At 44.5% G+C, this 16,393-nt stretch overlaps 1 protein-coding gene across 3 annotated transcripts in view; it reads left to right on the top strand.

The window, feature by feature from the left end:
• The window catches only part of VRK2 (VRK serine/threonine kinase 2), a 1,303,788-nt gene that overhangs the window by 274,063 nt on the left and 1,013,332 nt on the right, over positions 1–16,393 (top strand). For all 3 annotated transcript variants that reach the window (XM_044054930.1, XM_044054917.1, XM_044054923.1), the window contains one exon: positions 906–1,038. In XM_044054930.1, the coding sequence (XP_043910865.1) occupies positions 906–1,038 (133 nt within the window). The remainder of the gene's footprint in view (positions 1–905; positions 1,039–16,393) is intronic.

Here is a 16,393-nt window from a genome sequence, read left to right as displayed (position 1 = left end):
ATACTGTAACAGTGATTTCAGTCAGGACATAAAACAAGAGCTTATCATAAAAGTATATGTTGTCCTGATCACTGTTGCAGTATTGTTTCCCATCTTTCTTCCCCTCTGTGCTTATTTTTGCTCTCTCTCTCTTATCTCCCTCTGTTCCTATGCTATTGACAATGCCAAAGCACAAGGGAGCTGTTTACTACTTCATGCTTTGTTTCTGGTAGGTGATTGTCTTTCTCAGGTGTCTTCAGGCCATTGGCTTAGAGATATCCTGAGGAATTGCATGCGTATACTAACTCTGTCCTTGCGAGCTGAGGTCACACATTGGACATACAATCCTGGGAAGGTAAGTTTTTGGTATCCTGGCTAGAAGTCACCAGTGATAACGCTCTGGTTAAGAATACTGCAACCGTAGGACATCAACTATTATGCTAAGTTCTCACACAGTTGTACTTTCACCCCTGCACTTAATTGCATCTTAGTGAAAAATGGATTTGCCCACTTTGTAGTGACGTAAAATGATGAATATGCATTTCAATCACCTTTATGAAACTGGAATTTCTTATTGATGCTCTTTGACGGAATACATTTCCATTTCCCCACTGTAGAAGGGGAAAGTTTACTTGGGGTGATAGTTAAGTGTAAGTGGAAAAGGCCATCTTCCTGCCATCTTAGTACATATGTTTGTGTAGTTGCAGAGGTTGATGTAAAGTTGAGATTGCTGCATTATTTGTTATGCATCTTAGGTGCTTATGGGCATGATTTTGCAGGCCTCTAACCCTGTGATTTCAGAATTACATATAAACAAATGGTGGGCATTGCTAGCAGTTAAGACATGTCATACCTCATCTTGTTTATCTCCAGTCACAGTAGGTGCCAACAGGTACAAGCGGTTGTTATTTTTGTTTGTCTTTTAGGTTTACCTTGCTGACTATGGACTTTGTTATAGATACTGTCCAAATGGAAATCACAAAGAGTATAAGGAAAATCCCAAAAAAGCTCATAATGGAACAATAGAATTCACAAGCTTAGATGCACACCGTGGAGTAGGTATGTATATTTAGTGAAGAAACAGTTACAGAATGGATTATTCTTTTATTTCAGGTAATATACCTAATGAACAACAGGCAGTCATTCTTCACCTAATGAACAACAGGCAGTCATTCTTAGGAACCTCCAAGGGCTGCAGCTGTGCTGGGTGCAAATGAAAATAGTGAAAACAGTTGTGGTTGTTTTAGCTCTAGTAATGTAATAACACTTTGAGGCAGCCTGTGCATTCAGAGATCTGTTTTATCCAGGCTGACTGTGTTCTACAACTGTGTGTTTTCGTACTACCTGTGGCTTACTCTTTACTCACTTAAACACATGAACTAATGAACTTTAATCTGACAAATGATATGTAAGTAATATTGGGCTCTTTTGTCAAAAATTCTGCAGTCACAGGATAATGACTGGATTTTAAGTCCTGTAATCATTTAACGTACAGATGTTGCTTTGATACTGAATGCTGCCCTGTGCTACAGAATATCGTTGTTCTAATACATTAAGATGCCTTTTGTGAAGAAATAATTGACTGGCCTTGAAAAATGTAAGGGTGGGTGGTGTTTGTGAAAAGCAAAACACCTTTTGAGGCTCTAAAGTGTTAATTTTAGACCTTTTCCAGTTGCCTTTCAAATACCTGACTTATTTAAACTCACTTTGATGGTATTGGAAACGCATTTGCCAGCAAATTACATACATAGTCCTTTTATTGAATATTGATTTCACTGCCTTGCATTCCTAGGCAGACTTAATTCAACAATTCCCTAATTAGTTAAAGTCATAACCTGTGTCTTGTATTCATTTACCATTAATTAAACTTTAGCTGTTTGTTACAGTGCAGTCCGAATCAGATAGCAAATCCAGAGAGTCAGAGAAGTAGAGTGTGAGAGGTCAATATTGAGAATATATGGAGCGGAGTCCTGCTGATGGGCTGCACTGCTGGCAGTCAATATGGTCAATGCAGCACTACTTTCATAGTTGCTATGTCAGCAAGACAAAAAGTCAATTCTGATGTTATTTTTCATGGAAAAAAGCGGTTGATTATTGAAAAGCACTGAACCTGCTCATATTATTTTTCTTATAGATGTTGCTGTCTTTAAAGAGCTACGGACTTGTGCAGCAAAACTTAGTAAACGTACACATTGCCTACAGCTCAGTTTCTGTTCAGTATATAGTCTATGCAATGCATTGACATACAACTGAATAAGTTTTTTTTTCCCCGTGAGCTTCATTGAAGATGGTCTTCCTTTGCAGTTTGCCTTCCTATTTGAATCATTATTCCCTTTTAGGATATGCCAGTTTGCAGTGAGAGTTAACTAAGATGTAACAGCCACACCAATGCAAACTCAAGTAGGGAAAACACATCAGACATAGATAAACTTGTCAGAAAAACATTTTATTTTCAGAGCAAGAGCTCAGTAGTAAATTGTGACAAACATGTCGTTTCTAAATATGCAGTGTACCTTGCAGCCTGGCTAAATATTATCCTCAGTAAAGCTGAGGATGCGAGTTAATTGTTCAGCACAGCATAGTATGCTAAAATACCTTGGTTGAGAATTGTCTCTAACTTTGTCATTTTTTTTTTCTTCAACTGCTTATAGCAGCATAGTTGTATGAGGCTTTCAGTGGAAGTGAGAGCTGTTAGTAGACTAGGTTTTCAGTACCTCTTTGAAGAAAAGTTAAACAGTTTCTTTTTCAGTTTTGTAGAGAAAATGCTGATGCATTTTACTATAGTCATCTGCTCAAGACAAAGCTGGTAGTTGCTGTAAGTAGAATTTTTGTAACTCCCCTTTAATCTAGGATTCCCTTTTTATCTTCTGAAAGCATTTATTTTTCATAATGTCCTTCAAGGATGCATCTGCAGTCATAACATATGGGTTGTCCTGCCTCAGGCAGCCCTTCGGTCGGCCGGATTCCAAAGTCTGGGTCTGGCCTCGGCTGATGTCGCACTTTCCCCGACGTCAGAGCGTCTGGGGTATAAAAGCATCAGCCAACGCCATTTTCCCAGTCTTTCTTGCCGCGCGGTGCCCGAAGCAGAAGCTGTTCACAAGTGCCGGTCGGTCAGATCCAGTGATTTCAGCTACCAAAGACTTTGAAAAAAGCTATGTACCCCGTTGGGGACTCTTTCTTGCCTCAGCCGATGTCAGACAAAGTAAATAATTGTTTAACTTGTGGGAAACAAATACCTCATAAGGATTTCCATTCCTACTGCCTTCCTTGCTTAGGCCCAGACCACGACGTATCGGCCTGTTAAGCCTGTGCCTCCTTCAACCGACGAACTCTTAGATGTCGGTCGGAGTTTGCAGAGGAATTTTTTGGAGCCGCTTTTGCTTATAAAATGCCGTCGGAGACTCCGACTTCGCATATGGTCAAAAAACGCAAGGAAAAGGACCGACACTCGCGGCCCACGGTTTCGGCTGAAACCACGGCTAGGCCTACCGCGAGTGTCTCGGTTTCGGCTGAAACAGAGTCCTCAGCGATTCCTTTTTCTGAAACCTTACTTCCGACCACCGAGGCCCGAGAGGACCCGGCTGAGTCGGCTTCAGAACTACATACCGAAGCTAGTGTTCAGGAATTGTCCGACACCATACCTTTGGACATTTCTACCCCTGCACGTGGGGCAGCTAGGCCCCCTGCTTCCATGTCCATTAAGGCCTTTTCAAGGGCTAAAGCTGCCAAACTTTCAAAAGCTTTGCCTGCCAAATCTACCTCCCAGAGGCCTACCTCTAGTTCACAGATCCTCAGCCTTGCTGAGGACCTTATTTCCTTAATTAGGGGTTCACAACCTCACCCAGACAGGGCCTCTCAACCTCCTCCATACAAAAGGCCCAGGACTGACCCCTCTGATCCACACTCCTCAGATGATTCCACGGATGGATCTGAGTTGTCAGACCACCAGGAAGGGGCTTACTCGCCTTATGAGGATTCAGATGCAGAGGAATCTATCCCTTTGGCCTCCCCTCCTGAAGAGTTTTCCTTTGGTGAGACTCTATACTCCATGAGAGAGCATTTTCAATGGCAAGGTCAGGATTTCTCTGATTCTAGAAAAAGATTAAGGACCTTTTTGCATTTGCCTCAGCATAGGCCCTTAGCTATACCTCCTGTTCTGAATGTAATTGATGATGTGTACAATGATGTCAGTACAGCCCCTGATACTCTCCCTCCGGCCCCTGCCAAACCTGACAGATACTACAGGGTTCCGGATTCTCATTTCCACTTGTATAAAGCCCATTATGCAGACCCAGAAACTATTTCTCAGGGCCCTAAAGGGGTTGCGGCGCTACTGCCAAAATCCTCTACCCTCTGACAGAGAGTCTAGAGCTTTAGAGAGATGGGGAAAGAAGGTGTATACTTCTGCAACTCTTTCTGTCAGGGCATTAAACTGTCAATTTCATATGATACAGTACCAGGAATATTTGTTAGATGAACTGAATAAGAAACTTTCTTCTCCTGAACCCCTAGACCGTAAATCCCTTCAGGATTTGGTACACAACTCACAACAGGTTAGTAATCATTTCTTAAAATGTGGCTATGATGCACTGGAGGCTTCATTTAGATCAGCTATGACTGGGGCAGTTATTCGTAGGCATGCCTGGCTAAAGGAGCAATCTTTGCCAGACCATGTCAAAGCTAAACTCCTGGATGCTCCAATGGAGAAACAAAATTTATTTGGCTCCTCTGCTCAGGAGATCTTAGAAAAGGTTGAAGAAAAGGCAAAATCTGTGCAAACAGTTAAAGATTTCCTGCAAGTTCAACCACTGAGATTCAGCAGAAACTGGCCTACTAAGAATTGGTCCTTTCCAGACTCGGACAGAGCCGAGAGAGGCAGGAACAGGCGCCCTAGAGGCAGAGGTCAATCGAAGGGCTCATACAGAGGCCGTCAGTGGCAGCCTGCCAACCAGAGGAGCAGTGTAACAGCAACAACAACAACTACTACACCAGGACAAGGTCAATGACTTAACTCTGATTCCGCCTACCAGGGACCAACTAGAAGCACCCTTGGGCGGAAAGCTGGCTTTATTCTCAAAAAACTGGCATTATATCACAAAGGATACATGGATACTGCAAATAATAGACAAAGGATACAGGTTCCACTTTCACACTTTGCCAAAAAGAGGCGGAATGCCAAACCTTCCACCAAATCAGAGGGCAGAGGCTTTAAAGCAAATCAGCAATTTACTTCAGATGAAAGCTATAGAAAAGGTACCATGCTCAGAACAAGGCCAAGGATTTTACTCCAGACTATTCCTTGTACCAAGAAAGGAAAATCAATGGAGGCCTATTCTCGACCTGTCCGCACTGAACACTTATCTCATTGTGCCAAAATTCAAAATGCTGACCCTACAGCAACTTCTTCCCATGTTGGGCAAGGAGTCTTGGCTGGTGACTCTAGATCTCAAGGAGGCATACCTGCACGTCCCTATTCGACCAAACTGCAGAAGACACCTCAGATTTCTTGCAGGATCAGAGCATTATCAATTCTCAGCATTGCTCTTTGGCTTATCTACTGCGCCCAGAGTATTCACGAAATGCCTGGCATCAGTAATTGCACATTGCAGACTACAGGGAATTCAAATTTACCCATACCTGGACGACTGCCTAATACAAGCGGACAACAAGGAAAATTTAATAAAGGACTTGGCCTATGCCATACACCTGCTACAGTCCTTGGGATACACAGTCAACATCCAAAAGTCAAGACTAGTACCATCCCAAAGGATGACCTTTTTGGGTGCAGATCTGGACACAACCACCCAAATGGCCTTTCTCACAGAAGAAAAACAAAAACAACTTCCAGATTACTTCATGATTCTGACAAGACAAACTCTGCTTACTGCAAGGAAAATCCTGCAGGCCCTGGGTTACATGGCATCCTGCATAATTCTAATACCACATGCCAGGCTGCATATGAGGAAATTACAATGGTACCTCCGGAGTGTATGGTCTCAGCACAGTCACAGTTTAGAAACCATGATACCAATCATTCCATGCCTTCAAAATGAATTCCTGTGGTGGGCTCAGGCCTGCCAGTCCAAAACAGGGATGCCTTTCAACAAACCAAAACCAAGGCAGACCATCACCATGGACGCCTCAGACCGAGGATGGGGAGCACACATGGAGGACAAATGTATCCAAGGCCTATGGCCTCAAGGACAGCTAAGCATGCACAAAAACCAAAAGGAAATGCTGGCAGTGAGGCATGCAATAGAGGCATTCAAACCCTTCCTCCAACAAGGACACCTGTTAATAAGGACAGACAACACCGCGGTCATGTTGTACATAAACAAGCAGGGAGGCACACATTCCTACCCTTTATGCCGGATGGCTATGAATCTGTGGGAACTATGCCTCAATCTCAATATCCAACTACAGGCCCAATTCATGCCAGGGAAATAAAATGCACTGGCGGACAACTTAAGCAGAACTACCATGGATGCACACGAATGGATGCTGCACCCAGACATCTTCCAACTCATAGCAAAGACATGGGGAATGCCGGAGATAGATTTGTTCGCCTCCCCACTCAACAATCAACTGAAGACATTCTGCTCAAGGACATACCACCCACAAGCTTGGAGGGTGGACTCTCTCTCTTTCAGCTGGAAAGCCCTAACAGTATATGCCTTCCCACCTCTCCCATTGATGTACAAGGTTCTACTGAAGATCAGGGAGTAACAGCCAAAAGTGATACTAATAGCTCCGGACTGGCCAAGACAACACTGGTATCCATTATTGAGAAGCATGTCTCAGGCAAAATCATGGCTTCTCCCCCTATGGCCTCTTCTTCTGACGCAGAACAATTTCAAGACCCTGCATCCCAACTTGAAAACATTGCAGCTAACTGCCTGGAAAATTCCTTAAATCCCAATCAAACTGTTTTATCTCGGAGGGTGAAGGACATTATCCTGGAGGCTCGCTGGCCTTCCACAAGGAAGACGTACTCAGCTAAATGGAAGAGATTTCTCATTTGGAGCACATCAAAGGGCACAGATGTCACAGTGGCAAACCTAACACATATCCTAGAATACTTAGCAGAATTGTTCCACAATGGCCTGTCCTATTCTTCCATTAAGATTCATGCTTCAGCAATTTCAGCAGAATACAATGTGGATCCACCTATCTTCTCTCACCCTCTCCTCAGACAATTTCTGAGAGGGATCAAAAATGTAAAACCTCCAAGAAGACCCCCTCAACCTACCTGGGATCTCAACTTTGTGCTGGAGAAACTGACGCTACCTCCTTTTGAACCAGCAGCATCAGCGGATCTACAGTTTCTATCTTGGAAAACTGCATTCCTTCTGGCAATCACTTCAGCAAGAAGAGTATCTGAGTTACAAGCATTAATGGCAGTGCAGCCTTTTCTTATTTTCCACCAGGACAGGGTGTCACTAAGAACCAACCCTACTTTTATGCCAAAGGTGGTATCTAGAGTATCCTTGAACCAAGCTATTCACTTGCCTATGTTCTTCCCTAATCCACAGAATAGAGGGGAAAAACTTTTGCACACCCTGGATATACACAGGCAACTACGCTACTACTTGGACAGAACAAAAACTAGCAGAAAAACTGACCAACTTTTTGTAGCATATGCAACTGGGGTGCAAGGAAGAGCAATTTCCAAACAGACAATTTCAAAATGAATAGGAAATTGCATTCGCTTTTGCTACTCCTTTCATGGAAAGACAGTTCCTGAAAATATCAGGCCTCACTCCACAAGGACCACGGCCACCACTACAGCCTTCCTACGGGGGGTTGGCTACCAAGGACATTTTAGAAGCTGCTACTTGGAGCTCCGTGCATACATTTGCCAAGCATTACAATCTACCCTTATACTCTAGATCCAGAGCAGGGTTTGCAACTGCAGTACTGCAGGGGATCTTAACTACACCATCCTTTTCTTAGTACCTCCTCCCCCAGATTGGCTATGGTATTCTACCCATATGTTATGACTGCAGATGCATCCTTGAAGGACATAGTACAGTTTTGTACCTACCATAAATGTAGATGTCCGATAGGTATGCATCTGCAGTCAGGATTACCCTCCCTCCTTCCCCTCTTTTAGCTAGCTGGGGGAATCTATTATGGTGTATTTGTTTGTTTATACATGTATATAATTTGCAAATGTTTGGAACTTTTCAGCATTTATCCAAATTTAGCCTTCCTAGAGGGCACCTGGCATCTGGGGCAAGAAAAACTGAGGAAAATGGCGTTGGCTGATGCTTTTATACCCCAGACGCTCTGACGTCGGGGAAAGTGTGACATCAGCCGAGGCCAGACCCAGACTTTGGAATCCGGCCGACCGAAGGGCTGCCTGAGGCAGGACAACCCATATGTTATGACTGCAGATGAATACCTATCGGACATCTACATTTATGGTAGGTACAAAACTGTACTTTTTGTTTACTCCATTGGCAACTTCTTTTTTTGCTGCTTAAAAAGTGGAATTTTATTTAATATGTAGATTCCCAGACCTGGGATGACATTATCAACAGACATTGATGCTTTACCAGAAATGGTTTTCATCTGTCACCCTGAGGTTTCAGCTACTGGCTAAGGCTCTTGTCACCCCTATAGTGCTTTTTTTAGGCAGTGTCTCAAGGACAAAATTCCCAATGTAAAATTCCATCTTTAAAACAACCTCAGGGTTATACTGCTAAATGCTAGGAGTCTTAAAATGAAACTGCACTCACTGGTAGTCTTCACCTTGGAAGATGTAGAAATTTGTGCAGTCATGGAGACCTGGTTCAAGGCTGTAGAATGCATCCCATCCATACTGGGTTACACTTCCTTCCACACATTCAGACCACAAACTGAAGGTGTGAAAACTAAAGGAGGCGATGTATCAGTATTCATTAAAGATAAGTACACATCCAGATTAGTTAAAAAGTATGATTCCCTGGAGATACTTCAGGTGCAATTAACTGTTGGTAGGAGAGCTATTCAAGTCAGTGCCAGCTACAGGACGCCCTCCATGAATCAGGACACCTACTCTGCCTATTTGGATCTACTTGAGTCTATCAAGATGTAGCCAAACACCATGGCTTTGGGTGACTTTAACTACCCATCTATTGGCGCTGGTAAATTATTTGTGCTCAAACTCGCTTACCAAAGGTTCCTTGACTTCATTAACTCCAATGCCCTGGACCAGCTAGTTGACACCCCTACAAGGGACATCAACATCCTGGATCTGGTGCTTACCACTGTGAGGTCTTCTTTGGTGAGATCTGACCACAAATCAGTCTCATACGAAGTAACTATCACACCTGATCCCCACCCCCAGCAGCAACTGAAACTTCTCCAAAGCAGATTATACCCTCTTACGGGATGGTGTAAATAGCTTCACTGCACCCCCTCCCCTATGGAATTGGCAGCTATACAGAGTTCTACATCAGTGCTTTACACATACACTTGTATAACTGCATTGACTCAGCCATATGTGACAGGACCAAAACAAGCTCCTCAAGGAAGATCAAACCTGCCTGGTGGACAACTGCTATTAACAGACTTTAAAATAAGTGGAAGAAATTGTTGTCTAAGAGTAAGAGAGAGTGAGCCCTAAACTGGAAACACTCCCTCCTCAGCTTAAACAAGCAAATAAGACTTCTTGTGAAGTCCTCCAAAGCAAACTACGAATCCATATTAGCTTCCTTAACTTAGGACAACCATAAGACGTTCTTTAGTTACATCCATAACCTAAAAGGAAAGGCCCAGATTTGTGCCAACTGGTAGTTAATGATACCACATATACTGAGCCTGTGGACATAACTAACCTGTTGGCCGACAGGTTCTATGAAAACTTCATTCCCCTGTCCCCGCCACTTGTATCCCATGACATCTATACCACCTGTCCCCTTGTATCTCTGAAGAGCAGGTCGTAAATACCCTTTCTAAGGCCAAAAACACAGCATGTGTCGAACCTGATAACATCCCAGGCTGCATCCTACATGGGCTCCAGCAAGAATTAACAACACCTTTGGGTATTCTTTTCAGTCTTAGTCTAACCTTTGCCTTTGTCCCTGCTGAATGGAAAACTGCCACTGTTATTCCCTTGCACAAAGGTGGTGCTTCCTCCACTAACCCTGGGAACTATAGACCTAGTAGCCTGACTAGCCTCATCTGCAAGGCCATGTTGCAAATCATCATGGACATTTTCAACAATGATGTAGGTAATCTTCAAACACTTGACCCTACTCAGTTTGGATTTGTCAAAGATCATGCCTGTTAAACCTGGTGGACTTTTTCGAGACAGTCACCAAGGCCCAGGATGAGGGGAAATCTGTGCATACAATGTTCTTAGACTTACCCAAGGCTTTTGACACTACCCCCCCCCCCCCCCACTCAGGCATCATTGACAAACTCACCCAGCCAGGTCTCCGCCCTTATATTGTTAGATGGGTCGCTAACTGGCTCACTGATAGAACATATATAGTCAAAACAGGAGAATCCACCTCCAACAGCAGACCTGTAACCAGTGGCGTTCCACAGGGATCAGTCCTTGGACCTCTGCTGTTTGAAATCTATTTCACAGACGTACAAGCAAAAACTAAAGGCCTGTGGCTGACGTTTGCTGATGACTGTAAACTGGGAGCATTCATAGAACCTCCAAATGATGTCAACATCCTACAAGAGGATCTTACGCAAACAAATGATTGGTGCCAAAGTCATGGCCTTAAACTCAGTGCAAAAAATGTATTATCATCCCTTTTGGTAAGAGCGATGTTCCTGCTAATGAGCACATCTGTAGCAACACCCTAAACCCACTCAGTGGTGAGAGACCTGAGCACACAGGTTGATAGCAGTCTTACCTTTGATCGCCATGTCTCCCCAGTGGTAAGAAGGGCATTCTGTATTGCTCATCTCATAAGTAAGGACATTGCCTACAGAAAAAAAAAAGATGTCCTTCAAGGATGCATCTGCAGTCATAACATATGGGTTGTCCTGCCTCAGGCAGCCCTTCGGTCGGCCGGATTCCAAAGTCTGGGTCTGGCCTCGGCTGATGTCGCACTTTCCCCGACGTCAGAGCGTCTGGGGCATAAAAGCATCAGCCGATGCCATTTTCCTCAGTCTTTCTTGCCGCGCGGTGCCCGAAGCAGAAGCAGTTCGCAAGTGCCAGTCGGTCAGATCCTGTGATTCAGCTACCGAAGACTTCGAAAAAGCTAAGTACCCCGTTGGGGACTCTTTCTTGCCTCAGCAGATGTCAGATAAAGTAAATAATTGTTTAACTTGTGGGAAACAAATACCTCATAAGGATTTCCACTCTTACTGCCTCCCTTGCTTAGGCCCAGACCACGACGTCTCGGCCTGTTCAGCCTGTGCTTCCTTCAACCGACGAACTCTTAGACGTCGGTCGGAGTTTGCAGAGGAATTCTTTGGGGCTAATTTTGCATATAAGATGCCGTCGGAGACTCCGATTTCGCATTTGGTGAAAAAACGGAAGGACAAGGACCGACACTCGCGGCCCGCGGTTTCAGCTGAAACCACGGTAAGGCCTACCGCGAGTGTCTCGGTTTCGGCCGAAACCGAGTCCTCGGAGCTTGCTTTAACCGAATCCACTCAACCGACCACCGCGGCCCTGGAGGCCCCGGCTGAGTCAGCTACTGAGCTACCTACCGAAACCAGTGTCCAGGAAATGTCCGACACCATACCTTTGGACAAATCTACTCCTGCACGTGGGGCAGCTAGACCCCCTGCTTCCATGTCCATTAAGGCTTTTTCCAGGGCTAAAGCTGCTAAACTTTCTAAAGCTTTGCCTCCCAAGTCTACCTCCCAGAGACCTTCTTCTAGTACTCAGATCCTCAGCCTTGCAGAGGATCTTATTTCTTTAATTAGAGGTTCTCAGCCTCACCCGGACAGGGGCTCTCACCCACCACCAGACAAAAGGCCCAGGACTGAGCCCCCTGACCAACACTCTTCAGATGAGTCTACGGATGGATCTGAGTTGTCAGATCACCAGGAAGAGGCTTATTCGGCCTATGAGGATTCTGATGCTGAAGAATCTATCCCTTGACCTCCCTCCTGAAGAGTTTTCTTTTGGTGAGACACTACACTCCATGAGAGAGCATTTTCAATGGCAGGGTCAGGAATTTTCTGATTCTAGAAAGAGATTAAGGACCTTTTTGCATTTACCTCAGCATAGGCCCTTAGCTATACCTCCTGTTTTGAATGTTATTGATGATGTGTACAATGATGTTAGTACAGCCCCTGATACTCTCCACCTGCCAAACCTGATAGATACTACAGGGTCCCGGATTCTCATTTACATCTGTATAAGGCCCATTCTGCAGACCCAGATACCATTTCACAGGGCCCTAAAGGGGTTGCAGCTGCCACTGCCAAAAATCCTCTACCTTCTGAAAGGGAGTCTAGAGCTTTAGAGAGATGGGGAAAGAAGGTATATACTTCTGCAACTCTTTCCGTGAGGGCATTAAATTGTCAATTTCATATGATACAGTACCAAGAGTATTTGTTAGATGAACTGAATAAGAAGCTTTCTTCTTCTGAACCCCTTGACCGTAAATCCCTTCAGGATCTGGTACATAACTCACAGCAGGTTAGTAATCATTTTTTGCAGTGTGGTTATGATGCACTGGAAGCTTCATGTAGGTCAGCTATGACTGGGGCAGTTATTCGTAGGCATGCCTAGCTGAAGGAACAATCTTTGCCAGACCATGTTAAAGCTAAACTCCTGGATGCTCCAATGAAAAAACAAAAATTATTTGGCTCCTCGGCTCAGGAGGTCTTAAAGAAGTTTGAAGAAAAGGCAAAATCTGTGCAAACAGTTAAGGATTTTCTGCAAGTACAACCACCGAGATTCAGCAGAAACTGGCCTACTAAGAATTGGTCCTTTCCAGACTCGGACAGAGCCCAGAGAGGCAGGAACAGGCATCTCAGAGGTAGAGGGCAAGCTAGAGGCTCCTACAGAGGCCGTCAGTGGCAGCCTATCAACCAGAGAGGTAGTGCAGCAGCAGCAACAACAACTACTACACCAGGACAGACTCAATGACTTTTCTTTGATTCCGCCTACCAGGGCTCAATTGGAAGCACCCTTGGGCGGAAAGCTTTCTTTATTCTCAAAAAACTGGCATTATATTACAAGGGACACATGGACACTGCAAATAATAGACAAAGGATACAGGTTCCACTTCCACACTTTGCCAAGAAAAAACGGTATGCCAAACCTGCCACCAAATCAGAGGGCAGAGGCTTTAAAGCAGATCAACAACTTAATTCAAATGAAAGCCATAGAAAAGGTACCTCTTTCAGAACAAGGCCAAGGATTTTACTCCAGATTATTCCTTGTTCCAAGAAAAGAAAATCAATGGAGGCCTATTCTCGACCTGTCCACACTGAATACTTACCTCATTGTGCCAAAATTCAAGATGCTGTCCCTACAGCAACTTCTTCCCATGCTGGGCAAGGAGTCTTGGCTGGTGACTCTAGATCTCAAGGAGGCATACCTGCATGTCCCTATTCGACAAAGTTGCAGAAGACACCTCAGATTTCTTGCAGGATCAGAGCATTATCAATTCTCAGCATTGCCCTTTGGCTTATCTGCTGCGCCAAGAGTATTCACGAAATGCCTGGCATCAGTAATTGCACACTGCAGACTTCAGGGGATTCAAATCTACCCATATCTGGTCGACTGCCTTATACAAGCGGACAACAAGAAAAATTTGATAAAGGACTTGGCCTATGCCATCCACCTACTACAGGCCTTGGGATACACAGTCAACATCCAAAAATCAAGACTTGTTCCATCCCAAAGGATAACCTTTTTGGGTGCAGATCTAGACACAACCACCCAAATGGCCTTTCTCACAGAAGAAAAACAAAAACAACTTCCGGATTACTTCATGACTCTGACAAGACAAACTCAGCTAACTGCAAGGAAAATCCTGCAGGCCCTGGGTTACATGGCATCCTGCATAATTCTGATTCCACAAGCCAGGCTGCATATGAGAAAATTACAATGGTACCCAAGGAGTGTATGGTCTCAGCACAATCTCAGTTTGGAAACTTTGATACCAATCATTCCTTGCCTTCAAAAGGAATTCCTGTGGTGGGCTCAAGCCTGCCAGTCCAACAGAGGGTTGCCCTTCAACAAACCAAAAACAAAACAAACCATCACCACAGACGCTTCAGACCGAGGATGGGGAGCACACATGGAGGGCAAATGTATCCAAGGCCTATGGTCTCAAGGACAGCTGCGCATGCACATAAACCAAAAGGAAATGCTGGCAGTGATGCACGCAATCGAGGCCTTCAAACCTTTCCTCCACCAAGGCCACCTGTTAATAAGGACAGACAACACCACAGTCATGTGGTAGATAAACAAGCAAGGAGGCACGCATTCCTACCCTCTATGCAGGCTGGCCATGAATCTGTGGGAACTATGCTTGAAACTCAATATCCAACTACAGTCCCACTTTGTGCCAGGGAAAGAAAATGCACTGGCAGACAGCTTAAGCAGAACTACCATGGATGCTGCACCCAGACATCTTTCTACTCATAACACAAGCATGGGGAAAGCCGGAGATAGATCTGTTCGCCTCGCCCCACAATCATCAACTGAAAACATTCTGCTCAAGGACATACCACCCACAAGCTTGGAGGGTGGACTCTCTCTCTTTCAGCTGGAAAGCTCTAAAGGTCTATGCCTTCCCACCTCTCCCATTAATGTCAAAGGTTTTACTGAAGATCAGGGCAGAACAGCCAAGAGTGATTCTGATAGCTCCAGACTGGCCAAGGCAGCACTGGTACCCACTATTGAGGAGCATGTCACAGACGAAACCGTGGCCTCTCCCCCTATGGCCACTTCTTCTGACGCAGAACAATTTCAAGATCATGCATCCCAACTTGAAAACATTGCAGCTAACTGTCTGGAAAATTCTATAAACCCCACTCAAAATAACTTATCACAGAGAGTAAAGGACATTATTATGGAAGCTCGCCGACCTTCCACAAGGAAGACATACTCAGCAAAATGGAAAAGATTTCTCATTTGGAACACAACAAAAGGCTTAGATGTGACAGTGGCAAGCATGACACATATTCTGGAATACTTAGCAGAATTGTTCCACAATGGCCTGTCCTATTCTTCCATTAAAATTCATGCCTCAGCAATTTCAGCAGAATACAATGTTGATCCACCTATCTTCTCACATCCTCTCCTCAGGCAATTTCTGAGAGGAATCAAAAACATCAATCCTCCAAGGAAACCCCCTTTACCTACTTGGGATCTCAACTTTGTGCTGGAGAAACTAACACTTCCTCCCTTTGAACCAGCAGCATCGGCGGATCTACAGTTTCTATCTTGGAAAACTGCATTCCTTCTGGCCATAACTTCAGCAAGAAGAGTATCTGAGTTACAAGCTTTAATGGCAGTACAACCATTTCTTATCTTCCATCAGGACAGAGTTTCATTGAGAACCAATCCTACTTTTATGCCAAAGGTAGTATCTAGGGTATCCTTGAACCAAGCTATTCACCTGCCTACATTTTTCCCAAATCCACAAAATAAAGGGGAAAAACTTCTACACACTCTGGATATACACAGACAACTACGCTACTACTTGGACAGAACTAAAAGTTACAGAAGGACTGACCAACTCCTTGTAGCATATGCTGCTGGGGTACAAGGAAAAGCAATTTCCAAACAGACAATTTCAAAGTGGATAGGAAATTGCATTCGATTTTGTTACTCCTTTCATGGAAAGACGGTTCCTGCAAACATTAGGCCTCATTCCGCGAGGGCCACAGCCACCACTACAGCCTTTCCTAAGAGGGGTGGCTACCAAGGACATTTTAGAAGCTGCTACATGGAGCTCCGTGCATACATTTGCCAAACATTGCAATTTACCTTTATACTCCAGATCCAGAGCAGGTTTTGCTACAGCAGTCCAGCAGGGCATCTTAACTACACCATCCTTTTCTTAGTACCTCCTCCCCCAGATTGGCTATGGTATTCTACCCATATGTTATGACTGCAGATGCATCCTTGAAGGACATAGTACAGTTTTGTACCTACCATAAATGTAGATGTCCGATAGGTATGCATCTGCAGTCAGGTTTACCCTCCCTCCTTCCCCTCTGTGGTATTCCTAGGGTTCTTACCCCTCCATTAGCTAGCTGGGGGATCTATTATGGTGTATTTGTTTGTATATATATGTATATATTTTGGAAAATGTTTTGGAATTTATTGCATTCCTCCAAATTTGGCCTTCCTGGAGGGCACCTGGCATCTGGGGCAAGAAACACTGAGGAAAATGGCATCGGCTGATGCTTTTATGCCCCAGACGCTCTGACGTCGGGGAAAGTGCAACATCAGCTGAGGCCAGACCCAGACTTTGGAATCCGGCCGACC

The sequence above is a fragment of the Protopterus annectens genome, chromosome 1.part2, assembly GCF_019279795.1.
Source record: "Protopterus annectens isolate FY-2018-M chromosome 1.part2, PAN1.0, whole genome shotgun sequence".
NCBI lineage: Eukaryota > Metazoa > Chordata > Ceratodontiformes > Protopteridae > Protopterus > Protopterus annectens.
The sequence above is the reverse complement of the archived record's forward strand: the minus strand, read 5'-3'. Positions and strand labels throughout refer to the sequence as shown.